The 18138-nt window shown below is 49.9% G+C and overlaps 6 protein-coding genes across 7 annotated transcripts; 2 read left to right on the plus strand and 4 right to left on the minus strand.

The window, feature by feature from the left end:
- Window positions 1–13: 13 nt before the first annotated feature.
- Window positions 14–3506, minus strand: LOC6503602 (leucine-rich PPR motif-containing protein, mitochondrial). The gene is made up of 2 exons (XM_001964043.4): window positions 1109–3506; window positions 14–1051 (listed from the first exon to the last, which is right to left on the minus strand). Exons 1-2 carry the CDS (start codon window positions 3405–3407, stop codon window positions 117–119), a joined length of 3234 nt encoding a protein of 1077 aa, XP_001964079.1. The 5' UTR covers window positions 3408–3506; the 3' UTR covers window positions 14–116.
- Window positions 3507–3629: 123 nt separating this feature from the next.
- Window positions 3630–4886, minus strand: LOC6503601 (NAD-dependent protein deacylase Sirt4). Its single transcript, XM_001964044.4, has 2 exons — window positions 4501–4886; window positions 3630–4434 (listed from the first exon to the last, which is right to left on the minus strand). Exons 1-2 carry the CDS (start codon window positions 4679–4681, stop codon window positions 3677–3679), a joined length of 939 nt encoding a protein of 312 aa, XP_001964080.1. The 5' UTR covers window positions 4682–4886; the 3' UTR covers window positions 3630–3676.
- Window positions 4887–4983: 97 nt separating this feature from the next.
- LOC6504048 (RNA-binding protein 25) lies at window positions 4984–9391 on the plus strand. Its single transcript, XM_001964045.4, has 6 exons — window positions 4984–5429; window positions 5500–5744; window positions 5816–6974; window positions 7034–7913; window positions 7983–8653; window positions 8732–9391. Exons 1-6 carry the CDS (start codon window positions 5367–5369, stop codon window positions 8825–8827), a joined length of 3114 nt encoding a protein of 1037 aa, XP_001964081.1. The 5' UTR covers window positions 4984–5366; the 3' UTR covers window positions 8828–9391.
- Window positions 9392–9581: 190 nt separating this feature from the next.
- LOC6503600 (ras-related protein Rab-18) lies at window positions 9582–10577 on the minus strand. The gene is made up of 3 exons (XM_001964046.4): window positions 10356–10577; window positions 9830–10262; window positions 9582–9763 (listed from the first exon to the last, which is right to left on the minus strand). The coding sequence occupies exons 1-3, from the start codon at window positions 10412–10414 to the stop codon at window positions 9659–9661; spliced, it is 597 nt and encodes a 198-aa protein (XP_001964082.1). The 5' UTR covers window positions 10415–10577; the 3' UTR covers window positions 9582–9658.
- Window positions 10578–10786: 209 nt separating this feature from the next.
- Window positions 10787–11630, plus strand: LOC6504050 (60S ribosomal protein L35). Of its 2 annotated transcripts, none has more exons than XM_001964047.4 (4): window positions 10787–10878; window positions 10947–10970; window positions 11100–11236; window positions 11302–11630. In XM_001964047.4, exons 2-4 carry the CDS (start codon window positions 10968–10970, stop codon window positions 11531–11533), a joined length of 372 nt encoding a protein of 123 aa, XP_001964083.1. In that variant the 5' UTR covers window positions 10787–10878; window positions 10947–10967; the 3' UTR covers window positions 11534–11630. The 2 variants fall into 2 exon arrangements, with proteins under 2 accessions (XP_001964083.1, XP_044572638.1); XM_044716703.1 differs by having other exon boundaries at window positions 10833–10878; window positions 10930–10970.
- A 189-nt stretch (window positions 11631–11819) lies between these two features.
- LOC6503598 (protein trapped in endoderm-1) lies at window positions 11820–18020 on the minus strand. The gene is made up of 7 exons (XM_001964048.4): window positions 17585–18020; window positions 13389–13528; window positions 13173–13318; window positions 13011–13111; window positions 12833–12935; window positions 12267–12763; window positions 11820–12195 (listed from the first exon to the last, which is right to left on the minus strand). The coding sequence occupies exons 2-7, from the start codon at window positions 13525–13527 to the stop codon at window positions 12009–12011; spliced, it is 1173 nt and encodes a 390-aa protein (XP_001964084.2). The 5' UTR covers window position 13528; window positions 17585–18020; the 3' UTR covers window positions 11820–12008.
- Between the last annotated feature and the right edge of the window lie 118 nt (window positions 18021–18138).

Consider the following 18138-nt stretch of genomic DNA (forward strand, 5'->3'; position numbering starts at 1 on the left):
AAGACCATAGAGATTAGAGAAAATCAGCTTTAACTTTATTGAAAATGCCTTAAATGTCAAACAAGTAGCACCTTAGGAACAAGGACTAAGAACTAGAGGTACTAATTCGATAGCAGCTATCTGATTTGGGCGCGCAGAGCTATGCCGCTAGGTATTTCCACGTTGTTCACCTGGAGCAACTGCACCAGGTTGCGCAGAAAATCTTGCGAGACCTTCAGTTCGTCGTCCGCCTCCAGGCGCTCGAAGAGATCCAGCGCCGCCTCGAAGTCGTTGGTCCGACTGAACTGGGCCAGCAGCAGGTCATAGATCCGCTGCTCGTCGATCGTCCTCTGGACACCGCGCACTCCTCTGGCCAAGCGCAGCAGCGTCCGCACCGCTCCCTCCTGTCCCAGGTGCTCACAGTTCTTCACCAGCAGCTCGTGGTTCAGCCGGAACTCGGGATTGATGATCAGCCGTCGCAGCTGGGACTCTGTTCCCGACTCCGCCAGTGCCAGCAGCAGGGCGCTGTTCATGTTCGCCGCTCCATGGATCTTGCTGACTGTGGCCGTCACCGTGGCCAAATACTTCTGGGCCATCTCCGCGGTTGTGCCCGGATAGCGGGCCAGCTCCTCCTGATCTCCGTTCCCCAGGCGCACCAGCAGCGACAGGAGTTCGAACTGAAGCGGGGTGTGCCTGTGGCTGGTGGCCAGCCGTTGGAATTCTGCCACTGCCGACTCCAAATCTCCGCGTAGCAGCCACTCGCGCACCACTGGTCCGAGGAGGGCGTTGTGCATGTGACAGTAGCCCAACTTCCGCAAGTATTCCAGCGTTTCGTAGGTGAGATTAGGGCGTTTGGCGTCCGTTTCATCTCCTCTTTGGTTCGAGGTGGTTTTCGCCGACATCTGGGCCACATTGGTCAGCAGTTGCCAGACGTTCTTGATCACGTAGTCGCCGCCAACGATCTTGTGCCGCTCGGAACGCTGTTGGAGCATCTGCTTGGCGATCTCCAGCTGGTCGCAGTGGACGAGGAGGGCAGCAAAGTCGATCAGCTTGTGCTCGTCGATCTGGAATGCTGCAAGGAACAGGCACGATTAGAACATGAAGACCCGAATCCATGACGAGTACCCACCTGGATAGATGCTCTGCAGGCGCTTGAGGCTTTCCTGGGCACGCGGCAGATCCTTCAGCTTGATGTGCAAATCGAGAATGGAGGCCAGCATGCCGGCACTGTGCTGCACCTTGAGCGCCTGGCACTTGGCCAGGAGCTGCTGCGCCCGCTCCAGTCTGCCGCTGCGCACCGAGAGCTGCAACAGGCGGCGGAGCACGCCGCGGGGATTAAGCTGCTTGGCCTCCAGCTCCACCAGATGGCACTCCAACTCGTCCAGACTCATGTCGCGCGGATGCTTGATGAAGCCCCCATTGGCGGTCACATCGGCGGCCTGCACCAGCTGGGCATTGTTCATACTCTGCAACGCCTTGCCCAGGGCTTGGAGCAGCTCGTGATCCTGCGTGGCTTGGCGGGCCAGGGACAGTATCGACTCGGCGGCCGCCGGTGAGATCTCCAGCTTAAGGCGGCGCAGCTCGTGGACGAAGCGAGCCAGCGAGGGCACATCCTGGCGCAGACGTGACTGAGATCCGCACATTTGCAGCAGCAGCGATCCCACAAAGTCATCCTCCGGCTGGAGAGATCTCTGTTGCAGTGCCTGGACCACCTGAGCGAACTGTTCGAAGCGCTTGGTGGCCCTGGCATTCACCGCCAGCGAGGACAGTGGCTGGATTAGGCTGGAGAGTTGTATGCGAGTGGGATACCGCTTCAGCAGCTCCAGGACGTCGCTCATCTGCTGGTGGTGGTTCTGGAGTATGGATTCAATGACCAGGACCAGCGTCTGGGAGGGTCGCACGCCCGCGGCGTCCAGAGCCTTCAAAGCCTCCAGCGGCTGGGCCAGGGAGTGCTTCAGGTTGGGAAGGAGGTAGTTGCGCAGCGTCTCCTCGTCGCACTCCACCTTCAGGCGCTTCATCTCGCCGACCAACCGGAGCATCCCGCTCTCACCCTCGCGTCTATGAAAGTGCAGGATCAGGGGCCAGAAGTAGTGCGGTCTCAGTTCCTGGCCAGCCGCCGAGAGTTCCTCCAGGCAGTTCAGAGAGGCTGATGGCAGGCGGCGCAGAGCCAGTTCGGTCACCATGTGTAGGGCAAAAGGGTTCTGACCCCGCTGGACTAGTTCCTTGGCGAACTGAAGCGTCACACTCAGCGGCACACTGGCACGGAAGAACTCCTGAAGCAGCAGTGCCGCGTACTCATCCCCATTTTGGTTGGTTGCCTCGAACTTCGAAGCCGGCAGGGCGGCCACCAGCTGAAGAACGACCTCGGCGCGGCCATTATGCGCTAGTTGGATGCACAGATTCCTCAAAGGCGAGGGCAGGTCAAGCCCGGTCAGGTAGTCGCGCGGCAGCTTCTTAACTAGCTGCTGCACCAGCTCCATGTCCACCTTCTTGGCCGCCAGCACAGTCCTGAGCATCTGTAGTAGCTGCGCAGCCGTGAAATCCGTCTCCGATTGCACCACATCCTTGGCCTGTTCCCGCTGTCCGTTGGCCACGAGAGCCTCGAAGCGCAGAGCCTGGGTGCTCGTCCCCACGGGAATGCCGGCGGCTCGCATGCTGGACAGTACCGACTCGGTTCCGGTCAGATCTCCGTTGCGGGCATGGCCCAGGAGTAGGGAGTGGAAGTTGTGTTCGGTGAGGGCGAAGTTACGTTCACGCATCTCGGCCAGGAGCTCGGTGGCCTGGCGCATGTTGCCCGCCGAGCAGGCCACGGCCAGGAGGGCGCTGTAAAGCGAGGCATCAGCCGCTCCGTGGTAGACAGCGATCTCGGCGAGCAGTGAACGGTGATCCGGCAGAGGCAGACGGTTCTGACGCAGCACCTCCAGCTGCGTGTGGTAGTGGGCCAAGGTGGGCTGGCCCAGTTTCAGCAACTGCGCCCACAAGCTCTGGAAAAGCTGCAGCCGCTCCTGGCTGCTCTGGGCGGGCAGGAGCTCGGGCACGCAGGATCCCAGGAGAAAGTGTAGCTGTTCGATGGTGACACCCTCCGGCTGGTGGGAGTGCTGCAGGTGCTCCAGCATCCGCTGGCAGTGCTCGAAGCTTATCAGACTGTTTTGTTTGTAGTAGGAGTCCAGCTGCGTCCACAAGTGTTCAACGTCTACTGGCCTCATTGGAGAGGATTTAGGATTTCTAGCCCTGCTCCTCCTGTCCGCTGCGGCCCAGGTAGCACTTCCGAAGCTCAGGTCCCGCTGTGAGATGTCCAGTTTCCAGAGCCGGCTGGACGGTCCGGCGTTGAGCAATCCATGGCTTCCCCAGGAGGCAGTCCTTGCCGGGAGCTGCAGCATACGGTGCCAGCGCAGGCACACACTGGATAGTAGGCGTGCTCGCTGCATTCCGCCCTATTTCATTCAGCTCCCAACGAAACTACAAATTACGAAACAAAATAGCCGAAACCAACCGGCACCATCTGGCGAGCTATCGATAACCGATAACAAAAAGCCCACCGCATGATTCCACTGGCGTCTGGAATCGCTCCTCATATGAAGCCCAGAACCGAGCATGGCGATTGTAATTGTAGGATTTCCTCCCAGTAAGTGCAGAGAAACTAATTGGGCTTCTACAGAATTTTAAATAATATTTTACTAGAAAATAACAACCATAATTAGCTAACACTTTTAGCAGAACGGTAGTCAAAGAGCTTGGGGAGCACGTCGCCGCACTTGGCGGATATCTTGATGTCCGCCAAATGATCGGCCCGGGTGTCGCCAATATTAACTATAGCCACCGGCAGCTTCAGGTCCTTGGTCTGCAGCACAACCCGGTAGCCGGAGAAAACAAGCAGACTGGATCCCAAGACGAGCAAGCCATCGCTGTTATACACCAACGCTGCAATCTCGTCCAGCCGAGCTCGTGGCACGCTGTCCCCGAAAAATACAATCTCCGGCTTGAGGTCACCGCCGCAGTCCGGGCATTCGGGGATCCGGAAGTTATCAATGTACTCAGCCGGTATTTCGACATCTCCATCGGGACGAATCATGTCGGGGGCATCCTGAAAGGCTGGATTTAGGGAAGACAGGATGCTTTGGAACTCGTGGCGATCGATGCGGTACTCGCAGGACAAGCACTTGACGACATAGCCGCTTCCATGGACCTCCACCACCAGCTTGCTGCCGGCTTTCGTGTGCAGCCTGTCCACGTTCTGGGTCACCACGGCCTGCACCCGCTGTTCGCGCTCGAATCTGGCCAAAGCGTGGTGCGTCGCGTTCGGCTGGGTGGCTGAGAAGCTGGGCCAGCCCACAAAGTTCCTCGCCCAATAGCGCTTGCGCACCGCCGACGACTTAACGAACTCCATATGCTGGATGGGCTTGTGGTTCGTCCTGGCGTATAGGCCAACGCCTTCGGATCGGTAATCGGGAATTCCTGTGGTAGGTATTCAAGAAAGTAAACGTTTAAGCCCATCAGACCAAAGCCGGCACTGCTCCTTACCGGACTCTGTTGAGATTCCCGCTCCCGTTAAAACCAAAACATTCGGCTTGGATAGGAGGAAGTCCTCCAGCCGCTTGATATCGTCCTCTAGGACGGGCTTATGTTGTGGCACATACTGTTGCCTGGCCTTGCTGTTGGCGAAAGCCGTCCAGCGGAACCTGAGCAGGCTACCTACTCGCATTACTCCGTCGTTCCTTTTTTAAGATTGTTATTTGTTGGTAGTTACCGCATCAGAATCAGCTGATTTATGTTTGGCACGCCTGATTTGGTCACTCTATAAGACACGAGTGGGAGGAATCAGATAGTCGTAGAAATTGTTGAGCAATATTATTTTTACTAATTGTTGAAGCTTCAAGAAAAAAATACGTGGCTTAAAATACGTTTTCGGATTTACAAAATATTTAAAAACATCCCGATAACATAAACATCGGCTCGACGTTGCCACCAGATCGTGAGATAAGGGACTATCGATATTCTCACGCATGCCAACCGATAGAAGCTTGTTAGACATACACATCTCTAGAGCAGCGGCCGCAGAGTTGTGAAAAAGAAGATTGGATTCGATTTTTTTTTAGTTTTCGGCGTGTTTTTTGCATGCCTTTGTGGAACCAGCTACTCCAGGACTAGAAGCAGGCCATCCGGCAGTGAACTCAATCAATTTTAGTGATTTTGAGTTACTAAAACCCAATAGTACACCATAATTCAACGCACATTCCCACTCTTTTGCGTGTGTGTGTCGTGTCTGTGTGTGTGCGTGTGCGTGCCTGGTGCGTTTGTCTGTGTGTGTGTGTAATTTGTCGGCTTTAATTTGCAAGCACGCCAGTAGTTGCGATTTGAAAACTATCTGAAACCGGAGAGCAGGCGAAATGTCGTACCCACCAAGGGCGCCCATGCCGCCCTACTTGAATCCCTCGATTCCGCCCCCGCACGTAAGATGCCAGCTGTCCAAGAATCCCCCAATCCAATCGGGAATCTCACTCATCTCTTTCCATTTTCCAGATGATGCCGAACATGGGAAATCCTCCGCCTCGAAGTTTTCGCAACTCTGCAACAATCAGCTCACAGCCGACAGTTTACCATCGCCCGCCAGAGCCGCAGCCTCAATTCCGGGGACCCATCATCACCGTCTTCGTGGGCAACATCAGCGAACGCGTTCCGGAGGCCCTCCTCAAACGAATCCTGGCCACCTGCGGTGTGGTGATCAATTGGAAACGCGTTTCCACCTTCGGATTCTGCGAGTTCGAGTAAGTTGACCTCACATGACCCCATTTGTCTCCTGTCCTAATAAGCAGTTTCACTTCTAAATCGTTTTCAGTGGGCCCATTGCAGCCATGAGAGCGGTTCGCCTGCTCAGTGAAATGGAGATCGATGGCAAGAAGCTGGTGGCCAAGGTGGATGCCAAGAATAAAGTTCTGATCGAGGACTACAAAGAAAAGGAGTGCAAAAACGGAGATGGCGGCAGTTCCGTGGATGAAAAGACGGAGGACGAGTACGCTGTCAGTCAGATGCACGATCTGCTGGAGGAGCACAAGCACGAGTTCGAAGGATTCGATGGGAGCACCCGCGGCGATCTCTACGGTAGCACTAACCGGAACAAGAAGACGCGCCGCGACGACGACATCAAAATCAAGGTGATGAACGACAACGCTCTCGAGGAGGAGAAACGTAATCTAATCAGCAGCGAGATCGGAAAATTCCGAATGCGTGCCGAGGCCGACGAGCACCGCAAGGAGCTGGAGAAGGAGAAGGAGAAAGAGAAGCTGGCGGCGAGTAAGGAGAAGGAGCGGGACAAGGAGCGCAAGAAGCAACAGCGGGAAAGCGAGCGCTCCAGTAAGTCCTCCTCCAGCAAGTCTGGCTCAGCGACTGCCGCTGGAAGCTCAACTACAGCCAAGGAAAGCGGCGAGATTGTGGAAATAGACGATAAGGACACACCATCCGCCACCAAGGATTCATCGGCCTCGAAGGAGACAAAGGAGTCCTCATCGGGTGGACGCAGCAGTGGTAGCAGTCGCAACAAGGACTCTGCCAGTGCGGAAACACACAAGGAGCGACGAGCAGACTCCAAGGAATCCAGACGCCGCCGCTCCAAGTCCCGGTCGAAAGATCGTGAACGGGAGCGCGAAATCCGAGAGCGTGAGAGGGAACGGGAGCGGGAAAGGGAGCGCGAACGGGAACGGGAGCAGCGGGAACGTGAACGAGTCGAGATGCGGGAACGTGAACGGGAAAGAAATGAGATGCGGGAACGGGAGCGTGAAAGGGAGAGGGAAAGGGAACGCGACCGGGAGCGTGAACGGGAACGCGAGGAGAAGGTCCTGAAGCCGGTACGCGACTCCCGCCGCGAAAAAGAGATGGAGGAGGAGTTGAGGGAGCGCAAAAAGGCCGAAAAGAAGGCTCGTGAGAAGGAGGCAGCCTACCAGGAGCGTCTCTCGAACTGGGAGATTCGCGAGAAGCGCAAGGCCAAGGAGAACGAGAAGGTACGTATGAAGTGGGCTCTAAATGGCAATTGTTAAGTAAATCTGTCTTCCTTTTGCAGTACCGTCTGAAGGAGCTGCTGCGCCAGGAGGAACGTGAGATGGACGCTAAGCGGCTGAAGGAGTTCGTCGAGGATTACGATGACGAGCGAGATGACTCTCTGTATTATCGTGGCCGTGAGCTGCAACAGCGTTTGGCGGAGCGAGTGCGCGAGGCTGATGCCGATTCTTTGGATCGCGAGAAGGAGGCCGACGAACTGGCCGAGCTCAAGAACAAGATCTTCAGCGGCGAGTTTGAAAATCCCTCGCTGGAGTATGAGAAGGCGCGGCGCGAAATCGAGAAGCTGTACGAGCCTCGCATCCTGATCAACGTCAACCAGGATTCGGTGGCTGGCAATACGGCGGTGCGTGGCAAGCAAGCTGCCTCAGCCGCCGGGGAAAGTGGCACACCATCGAATCTATCGTCCGGTGGGCAAAAGCAGCGCAAAAACCCATCGTCCTCGGAGAGCTACGATCCGAACCTAGCCGGCCACAACGAGGATTCCATATCGAACGACGACCACGCCTCCATGGCGGACACAGCCTCCAATGCTAGCGGTGGCTATGCCAAGAATAACAATAACGAGAAGTCCCTGTCGTCGCGCCAAAATAGTATCAGTCGCCAGAACAGCGAGTCCCGCGACTCGCTCTCCCACATCCACACGCCGACCCAGTCGGCCATGCTGAACGACCAGGGTTCTGGGTCCGGATCTGGATCAGGGCCCGGGTCAGCGCATGATGCCCACCTGCCCTCGGCCACACCGCCCATGACCATGCCCCTCATTTCGCTGACGTTGGGCAACAACCTGAAGAAGAAAAAGATTGAGGCCACCGGCGTCTTCGTCAACGACGACGACAATGACGAGAACATCAATCCCAAGAAGCGCAAACTGGTGCCTCTAGGTGAGTACCTATCACCATTGAACATATCCAGTTTTTCTGACCATCTTATCCTCTCTCTATCCTTTGTAGACTACGATGACAACATGAGCAACAGTACGCCATTGGGCCATCCAGCTGGCGATGTTGGGAGCAGTGAGGGCGGTGGGAAGAGCAGCAGCAATAGCAACAGCTCAGCGGATCGTCATAGCTCAGCCGTGTCGGCGGCAACTGCTGCAGCCGCTGCCGTTAGCCAGAAGATTGCCCAGGCTGGGTCCGGGACGGGATCCGGTACGGGTTCCACCGGTAATGGCAATGGCAAGAGCAACAGCAACAGTGGCAGCAATAGCCACAGCCATAGCAACAGCGGCGGCAGCAGTAAACACAACAGCAGCGGCGGCGGCAGCAGCAGCAGCAGCAAACATGGTAAGAATGATGCAGCTGCATCTGCGAGCAGTAGTAGCGCAGATGCTGCCGCTACAAACACCAAAAAGGATGAGAATGGTGCAAAGGTGTATGATGAAAAACGGCGGCATATAAAAAGCATTATTGACAGGATACCGACGCAAAAGGAGGAGCTATTTAATTATAAGCTTGACCGCAACGAGATTGACAGCGGTCTAATGGAACGCAAAATACGTCCATGGATCAATAAGAAAATCATCGAATATATCGGTGAACCGGAGCCGACGCTTGTGGACTTTATATGTTCCAAAGTGTTGGCCGGCAGTCCGCCCCAAAGTATCCTGGACGATGTTCAAATGGTGAGTCGAGTCCCTTCTCTAAAATCTGAACACTAATCCTTAAAATTGTATTTCTATCTCTGTTCATTTCGTTCATAGGTATTGGATGAGGAGGCTGAAGTGTTTGTGGTGAAAATGTGGCGACTGCTTATCTACGAACTGGATGCCAAGAAGAGCGGCATTGCGGGGAAATAGAGCGCGGATGCAATACCAGCAATTCCGGGGTCAGGGCGGGAAAAAGGCTGCGGATCCAGGGATCATCGTGCGAGAAGAAGGATCAAGGCCCTGATTAAATAGACTTAAGTTAATGCTTCAAATTGTACATATTGTGCGGCGTAACCCCGAAATTATGTTGAGCTTTCTCTTCTAAGACCCTCCTCTTATTAGAGTAAATAAAAAGCGACCAGGGGAACATAAAAAAACAAAAAAAAGAGCAATTCCGTACGCTCATTGATTTCTCAGTCCACCCTGTTAGTGTTAGCGATAATTGCTAAATTTAATCATCGATAAATGTAAATACACTCCAAATTCACTTTAAAAACACCCACACAAAAACCACCCAAACAGAACGTCAAAAAGCAATAGTCCTACAACGAGAATACCGTAGACCATTTACATTTCGGTTTCTTTTTGTCCCAATTATTCTTTATCGTGTTATCGCATCAAAATCCGCTGTCCTTTCAGGCGACACCTTTTTTATCCGGACCATCTTTGACTTGAGAGCAAACAAATAAATCATTAAATAAAAATACCCATCTAGTTGTCCGTCTATTTATCAGGCAACTGGGAATCAATATAATCCTGGATTCTTAGAGAGCCGGAAGGCATTTGGCCAAATATGATATTCCACATGCAAGGACATTTTGGTCCTTTCCGGTAGGCTCTGCCAATAGCTCTGCCAATTTACATCGGATGTGGATTATAAATGTATACAAACTAGGCAGTTGGGTAGACTTTATGCTAATGATATTGAAACGATTAAATAAATACATGCTAAAAATTTGACAAAAGCACAACATCCAAATATCAACAGTAACACGTTGAATCATTCGCCTCCAGATCCTGGTTGCCGCCGATCTCCATGCCATTCGCGGATCCGTTGCCATTCCCAAAGTACTCGGAGGACACAATCTGTTAAGAATAAAATAGAAACAAATTATAAATGGTTGGGAAAAAAAATCGTAAAAATCGTCGTACTTTCTCGACAACGTCCTTGAACACATCGCTGACAAATTGATCGCACTTGGCCGAAGTTTCAATAAACAGGGCTCGGTGCTTGCGGGCAAACTTTCGCCCCTCCTCGCGATCCACCACTCGCTCCTGGTCGATTTTGTTGCCCACCACAATGATGGCTATGTTCGGGTTGTCACTGTAGCTGTCCAGCTCTGCTAGCCACGCCTCCAGTTTTACTAGTGAGTCCCTGTTGGTGATGTCGTAGACTAGGATAGCGCCCAGCGCCTTCCGGTAGAAGCTTGGGGTCAAACTGCGGAACCTTTCCGCTCCGGCCGTGTCCCATAACGCCACTTTATAGTCGATCCCGTCCACATTCATCACCTTGCTTTTAAAGTCCATGCCGATTGTGACGTCATGGTTCTCGTCGAACTTGTTCTCCACGAAGCGACGAATCAGACTACGTAGTGGAAGCGAAAAACAATGATGCAATGATTGCTATTTAGAATATACGCAGCGGATAATTGCTGAGGTCGCTGCTGGAATCTCTTACCTGGACTTGCCCACCCCGCTTTCTCCGATCACCAGGAGCTTGATGGCCCGATCTGCCATTGTTGTTTAGAAACTCTGTTTAGTTTGTGTGTGATTGACGTTCATCTACCTAGTCTATTTACTATCAGATAAGGAATAATGCGAATCGAAATATTTATACAGCGAAAATCGACAACCTGATGCAGCGTTGCCACCTTGCTCGTTTGTTTACATTCTCACGTCAGCGATGGCCCTCGCGATATGTTATCGAACTCAACTCTACGGCCGTTTCCAGTATATTCTAGTATTTTCTATAAAAATAAAATGATAATGTTGGTTTAATGATACGATAATTAAGTTTTCTTGCTACAGTTTGCGCTAGTTCATATGAATATGTAATTTTCTGTGTAATTGCTGTGTTATTGCGACCGATAACATTTCATAGTGTTTGGGAGTTTTGGCGTTAGGCCGATTGTTTAGTTGGGATTTTTCTTAGGCCGCCTGGCAACTCTGCTACGTTCTTTTCCCTATCCGTTTCCGGCGAGGTATAAACGCTAAATTTTTTGCTCCACGTTTTTTCACAATTTTTTTAACAGTTTGTTTCTTGTTTTAGGTTGATAAATATCCATTCAAAATGGTGGGTGTGCGATTCAAGATGAATACCGAATTACCGTATTAATGGCTGGCCGTGCAGTTTGTTTTTAGAACGCAGGCATTTCTGTGTCAAAATAATAATGCTGTTTTTGTACTCTTTTTTGCCGCGCAGGTGAAGGTTAAGTGCTCCGAGCTGAGGACGAAGGACAAGAAGGAGCTGACCAAGCAGCTGGATGAGCTCAAGAACGAGCTCCTCAATCTGCGTGTGGCCAAGGTGACTGGCGGAGCTCCCTCTAAGCTCTCCAAGATGTGAGTACTCCTGATGCGCCTCCTAGAGTGTCCAGTACTTTACTCTTTTTGTCTTTTCCATTTAGCCGCGTGGTCCGCAAGGCCATCGCTCGCGTCTACATCGTGATGCACCAGAAGCAGAAGGAGAATCTGCGCAAGGTCTTCAAGAACAAGAAGTACAAGCCCCTGGATCTGCGCAAAAAGAAGACCCGCGCCATCCGCAAGGCTCTCTCGCCCCGTGATGCCAACCGCAAGACCCTGAAGGAGATCCGCAAGCGCTCCATCTTCCCTCAGCGCAAGTTCGCCGTCAAGGCCTAAGTTACGGACTCCTCGTGGCGTCCCAACTAACTAGTGTGCGTTAAGAGTTCTCCAGCGATAGACGAAGAAAAATAAAACTTTTTTTTTAAAGTGAAAATGAAATGTGTTTTTTGTGCGAAGAATGCGAAGAATGGTGGTTTATTGAAACTCCGCTAATGTGAAAAAGGAATCAATGTGTCGAAAATGAGAATCAGACCAAAAAGCGTTCCATCAGCGGAGCTTCAGTAGACTTCAGTAGCTAGAGCTTGGAGTTCAATGTTGTGTGCGAATGGAAACACTAGCCGCATTCTTTCTCAATTGGTCTACATATATTTAATGTATTTATTTCGATTGTCTTTGATGGAGGCCCTCTGCCTCCATGGACTCCCGTCCTGCCACTCACAAATGCATAAATTAAAATTTAATAAGTAGTTAATTAATATGAATTACAAGCTCTAATACAAAGAATCAAATCTGAACTATAAAGCGACTCGAATCATACTGAATATGTTTGGCACATTTGGTTAATACTATTCTTTTGCACGGCGTGGAAGAGCGGCGTGCTCCGGATGACGCCCGACAGCTCCTTGGAGTTCTTGCTTTGGTGATAGTTTCTACTTGGCATCGGGGACAGCGGCTCGCCCCAGAACTTGAGCAGCGCAAAGATCTTGTAGTAGGCCACTCTGCGAAGTGGACACAAAAGTTAGTGAATGGAATGAATGGTCCAGAATGGTCTTAGATTCGAAGAACATACCTGTAATTCCTGTTACTGGCCGCATAGATGATCGGATTGATGACACTGGAGGCCCAGGCCATCACCGAGGCGATGATGTGCAGCCAGGGATACGATGTCTTGCGTTCGTCGTCCACCACATTGGCCAGCATGAGCGGCAGGAAGCAGACGAGGAAGCACAGAAAGATGGTGACCATCATCACGGTCAGCCGGTTGTCCTCGCGCGCCTTTCGCGGACATGTGGTGGTCACATAGGATCCTCCAGCGCCTGGGGAGCCAGCCTTGCCCGCTCCACTGGCCCCAATCTGGAAGTTGTCGTGGCTGCGGATCTTCTTCTTCTGATGGAGCACCGTGATGTAGATGCAGGAGTACGAAACGATGATCACCAGGCAGGGCAGCAGGAAACCGATCAGGAAGAGGGTCTTCTTGATCGACTTGCCCTCCTTCTTGAGGATCGTGCAGGAGAAGGTGGCCTCGTCCAGTCCCATCTCGCCCCAGATACCCAAAATGGGCGGCAGCTGCGTGTGTGTGTGCGGGAGAATGGATTAGTCCTCGAGGGATCTGCTGCGTCGGATGTATGTACTTACCAGGAGCAGAAAGGAGACGGCCCACACGAAGAGCAGCTGCAGCGTGATGAACTTGGGCTTGTAGATTTGCGAATAGCGGCTGTGGCAAGCGATGAGTATGTATCTGTCGGAGGGGCGATTACGTTCGTTACGGGAGGATTAGCCAGCTGAGCCGGATTTGGTGATAGCAGGGGCTTACCTATTCAGAGTGATGCCCACCATACTGAGCAAGGAGACGGCCACGTTGCCGTAGAAGATTACCGGAAAGATTTTGCACAATGTGTCGCCGAAGGTCCAGCTCTGGAAAGGGCAGGGAATCCAATGTAAACATTGCACAGAATGGGAGTAGGTAGTGACTCACCTCCTGGAAGAATCGCACCGCCGTCAGCGGGAGGCTGAAGGAGCAGAAGAGCAGGTCCGAGATACTCAGCGAGATGACAAAGGCGGTGGTGGCGTGTTCCCGTATCGTGGGGCTCTTCAGCAGCGCCAGCAGTGTGATCAGGTTACCTGTTTGCATTGGTTGGTTTGCAAGTTAGTTAGGGAGGAGAGGAGGAGGAACCAGGAGGAGATTACTCACCCAGAACGCCAACCGTCACAAAGACACAGGCGCTGATCGCGGCGAAGAGGGTGGCTGAATGCGGGTAGATGGACTGCGTGGCCGCTGGGGCGTCCATTGGCATGTCCGTGCTCAGGTCCATGTCCATGTCCATGTCCATGCTGCGGGGAAACAAAGGGAATCGAATCGGTATTAGTAAGAGGGTGGCTTGGGGGCTTACTTATTAGGAAGTATGGTGATTGAGTACAAATTGAATCATAATGAAATGGAATCTGGAGAAGGTCCAGCATGCATGTTGCATGCAACATCTGGGCCTTTTCATCGAAATTGTAAACGCCAATCCCCCCACTCCTGTCCACTCCTGTCCACGGCCATTAAAACGGAAATATTATCTCCAAGTCGCGTGAAAATCTGTGAATGAATGGACTGGACAGGACCGGAGTGGAGCGGAGCGGAGCGGGTAACTAATTGCAGCCTGGCGGATGCAATAGCCCAGTTTGCTCCACTGGAGACCGACTGGAAACCAGATTAGATCCCGAGGAAGTCAACAGCCTGCATCCAACAGATACAAATACTCCCACCGTCACTGATCGCATCCGAGACATTTGATTTATGCGAACCGATTTCTGGCCGCTTAACTGGCCTCCTCTAATGACAAGAGCGATCCAGGGAGCCGGTTTGCTCACGATTTGAATTCGCATTTACTCGAATTTGTGTTCAGAAATGTTTTCCTTGGATTTCCTACTTGGATGTGCCGCCCCGGGCAGCGGCATTGAAGTGGTAGTGGTGGTGTACTTATCGAATCACCGACTGGTTGATTGATGGCTACGAGATTATTAATTATCGAATCAGGATTCGCGCAGGAGATCAATGTCAGGCGCAGACAGGAGCATGAAAGCCGGTCACTCCTTTGGATAACAGTCTTATTTTTTCCCCCAAAAGAAATCACAGTAATTACGCGAAAACGGAAACAGAAACAGAAACAGGTCTTGGCCAGAATCAGGTGACTCACTGTCGTGGCTTTCTTCTCAATATTTTTACTTTTTAACGGTCTTTCCCATTAGTCACGTTCAGCTAAAATAATAGCTCTTCTACTATTACTATTACTATTACTAGTCTGAGAATGCGGGTAGCTTGGACTCTTGGACTATCGAGTTTCCTCAACGAACAGACAGACACCTGTTCAAACTCAAATATTTTCCAAAACAATAATTGAGTTTTCGAAAAAAAAAAAACACAAAAAAGACTGACAAGCGATGGAAAACGGAAGAAGTTTGAAACGCAGTGTGCTGAAGACTTCCTATTTAGATAACCAACATGTTTGACGATCCCATTTTTATGATACAAAATATTTAAAAAGAAACCTGACTAGAAATAATGACAGGGGGGAGGCCACTCTGGACTTTCTGGAAACTAGTTGGGCGAATAGCCTCCTACTTGGTGGGGGGATTATCAGGACAGATTTCCAAACTCCCGTTCCCGTTTTTAAAAAAAAGTCTGTTTCTAATAGGGGTTGGCCTTATCGGTTCTGGATTTCAGAACTCAGAACCATGTTTTTGAAGACTTGTTTGCGACGCTATCGCCGCCAACAACCGGCGATAACTTGAATGCACTTTTTTACGACCAATTAAATTTTCATTTTCCTTTCTTTTCGAAATGATAAGCGCTTCGAAAGCAATGGAAACTGAGTCTTGCGCCATGCCACCACACATGCGCCATGCACCCGAAGAAATGCCAGTTTCTGGATCTATTTGGATGGAATTTTATGGGTTTGAAGGTTTGGTCTTTGAGACAGGCTTTTTGGAGGAGATATCAGGGGAAATATTTCGAAAAAAGTGGTTTTTGAAAGTGTTTTCCAAACAATAATAGTAGTTTTAGGGATGGTATAGGTTAGTATAGAGTTCTATAGATCTTATAGATACCATAGTATAGTCTGTACTCTTTTAGACACTATAGTATGGTATAGTAGGGCATAGTCCAGGAAGGTAGTCTAGTATAGTCTTATAGATCCTAGAGTATAGTATGGTATGGTATGCTAGTTCTAGTTCTAGATGTAAATCATCCCCCTGCTTTTGGGCAGTGTAGCCAGCTAATGTACAATCAAATGGTTCCCGTTCCCATTTCCATTTCCATTTCTGTTTTCCGTTTTCCCCCGCCAGCATTACGAGAGTAGCATTGGAAGAGTGCTGCACTGAATCAATGAAAATTTCAATTAAAGCCCGGGCCTGTCACTCCCCAGGAATATATGTATGAATATGAGTGTTTATTTATTTTATTTTGTCAGCAAGCGTTTTGCATATGCACACAATTCCATTTATTTAATACTTTCATTTCGGCTCGGCTAAATTAAAAAGCGCCTTGTTACGCATTTAACGATATTTCCGGTGCGTGCTCCTCTTCTGGGAACCCACGATCGCCCCCCATCAAGGGGTGCACTGCTGCCACCATAGGGTGCCACCATATATATCTTATACATACATATATATAATAAAGATCGGGGGGAGCGGCGGCTTTCATGCATGATCAACATGTGTGTTTGTTTTCAGTTTCAGAGTTCAGAGCTCGGTTGTTGTTTCAGTTCTTGCCTCTTTCCTCTTTCCTCCTCCTCGGACAGGGGGAGCTCCGGAGCATCCCATCACATGCTTACCCCAAAAAACCGTCAGATACGGTCGAGTGGCTAGATACATTCTGGGGGATTGGGGGATTGGGGGATTTGGGGATCAGAAGACAGTTCCCGAACCAAAACAAACAGCCATGTCTGTTGAAAGAGTGTCTCTGGCGGACCTGATACTCTTGGTAATTTGGTTTCAGAGGTACTTCCGTTCAGAGAGACCTATGTGCAACCTATTGAATCGCCCCCGAGTGTATCCCCTCGGGCTGCAACCAGTTGATGATGGCACAGATATCACAGATAACGCTCCCCCACTTTTGGGCTCCTCCTACTAAGGCTGTGTGGACACAGCTAAGCATATAAGCGTTTATGTATTTTAAGTAAATAATATTTACATTGAAATATATATTCATATCAGTCCGAGGTTTCCCACATTCTTCACACCGAAATCCCAAGACAAGGAGCTTAAAAAATAATCAATCAATAAGGAAGTGTGTTTATTATTGTATTTAAAAAAGGGGGGAGCCATGTACTGGGTATGCAAATTACTTTCCCACAAGATATAGTGAGATATGATATGGTATGACATGGTAAGATACAGTATCTTCTCCCCCCGATCGAAAAAAATGCATTTTTTAAGTCATTTTGCTGACTAATCGAAAGTTAACTGGCAGCTTAATGCCCAAATAAGAATTATCGGTAGTCCGGGGGGGTATATATATATAGTATATATATTATATATATTCATAAAGATATATGTAAGGGGGGCTGTCTTGTAACGAAACGTTTCGGGTCCGGGTTTTTTGTTGTTTTCCCGAGACTGGAGCTGAATGAGTCGCTTTGCTGCCAACTGTTGCGGCGGCGGCGGAGGAGGAGGGGCTCTGGTCGGATGATTCATGCAGCTGGTGTTTTGGTAAATGATATTTGTATTGAAAAGATATATATATATATCCGAGTATGGGTTGGGGAGAGTGGAGAAAGGGGGAGTAGCATCGGAAGTAGCAGGAGGGGAATCAAGAAATCTGTCTAAATAAAAACAAAAGACTTTGGCGGGCTACAGGGCATGGGTATTATTAGAATGTCAATTTCTACAGTGAGAGAAAAAGGGGGGGATAATTAATATAATTTTTATATTATTTTTAATTTATAATTTTAATAAAAAGAACAAACTATTTCTCATTTAAGATACATTTTTATAAACAATAAACAATATCTTGTATCTTGTATCTCCAAATGTATCTTTCTGTGCATTCCTTTGGTTCTTTTCCCCCCCTCTACTCCCTGTTTTGCCGATTTTGAAAAGAGAGGGTGGAATTGGAATTTCGGATGCAGTTGCAGAGCAGCTGGAAGTCAAAGAGAGGATGCACTGGAAGCAGCCGTTCCTTTATACACACACACACACTCACATATAAGCACACAGGCCGGACTGCGTTTGCGCAAATGCTACAAAAACAACAAAAAAAGCAAAAACACTGACAATTGTTAACAAAAAAAAAGAAAAGAAAAGTAGTTAGCCAGGGAGGCTGAGAGGCTGAGAGGCTGAGAGGCTTTTGGCCAGGTTCTGGTTTCAAAACACAATACGAAATACGAATGGAATAGAACTCACCCGAACTCGTTTTGAACTCTGGTCTTTTTTTTAATAAATTCTCAGACGATTGTTTTTCAAATACTTTCGAATCGCATTTTGGTCGAAATTCAGAATTTGTATCACGCACTGATATTATTGGCTCAAACAGGTAGCAAACAACATAAACATAAAAAAAATATATAAGAAAATCTCAAATAAAAACAACTCTTTGGCCTTCTGACGTTGGCACAAACACACTGAGCGAATTTCGAGTGGCGAGTTGGAATTAATTGATTTACGTTGAGAGATCTCGGATCACGGAGCTCGTGTTTTCTTTGGCAATTAACAGCACAGCTTTATAATTCGTTTATAACTAAGCCCACCGGACAAGATCAACTTTTTCGATCGCGAGTCAAAAGAGAATTACGGTTCGTGCCTTCCAGATTCGATTCCCCCCCCTTGTTTTTGGCTCGATTCCCGCTCCGATACCGATTGTAAGCTCGGATTCATCATCACCATCGCAGAATGTTCTATCGATAGCCGATTTCTGACAGCAGATGGCGCCATTTTTGAAATATTCCCTCTAAACTCTG

This window comes from Drosophila ananassae, chromosome XL, assembly GCF_017639315.1.
Source record: "Drosophila ananassae strain 14024-0371.13 chromosome XL, ASM1763931v2, whole genome shotgun sequence".
NCBI classification, from domain to species: domain Eukaryota; kingdom Metazoa; phylum Arthropoda; class Insecta; order Diptera; family Drosophilidae; genus Drosophila; species Drosophila ananassae.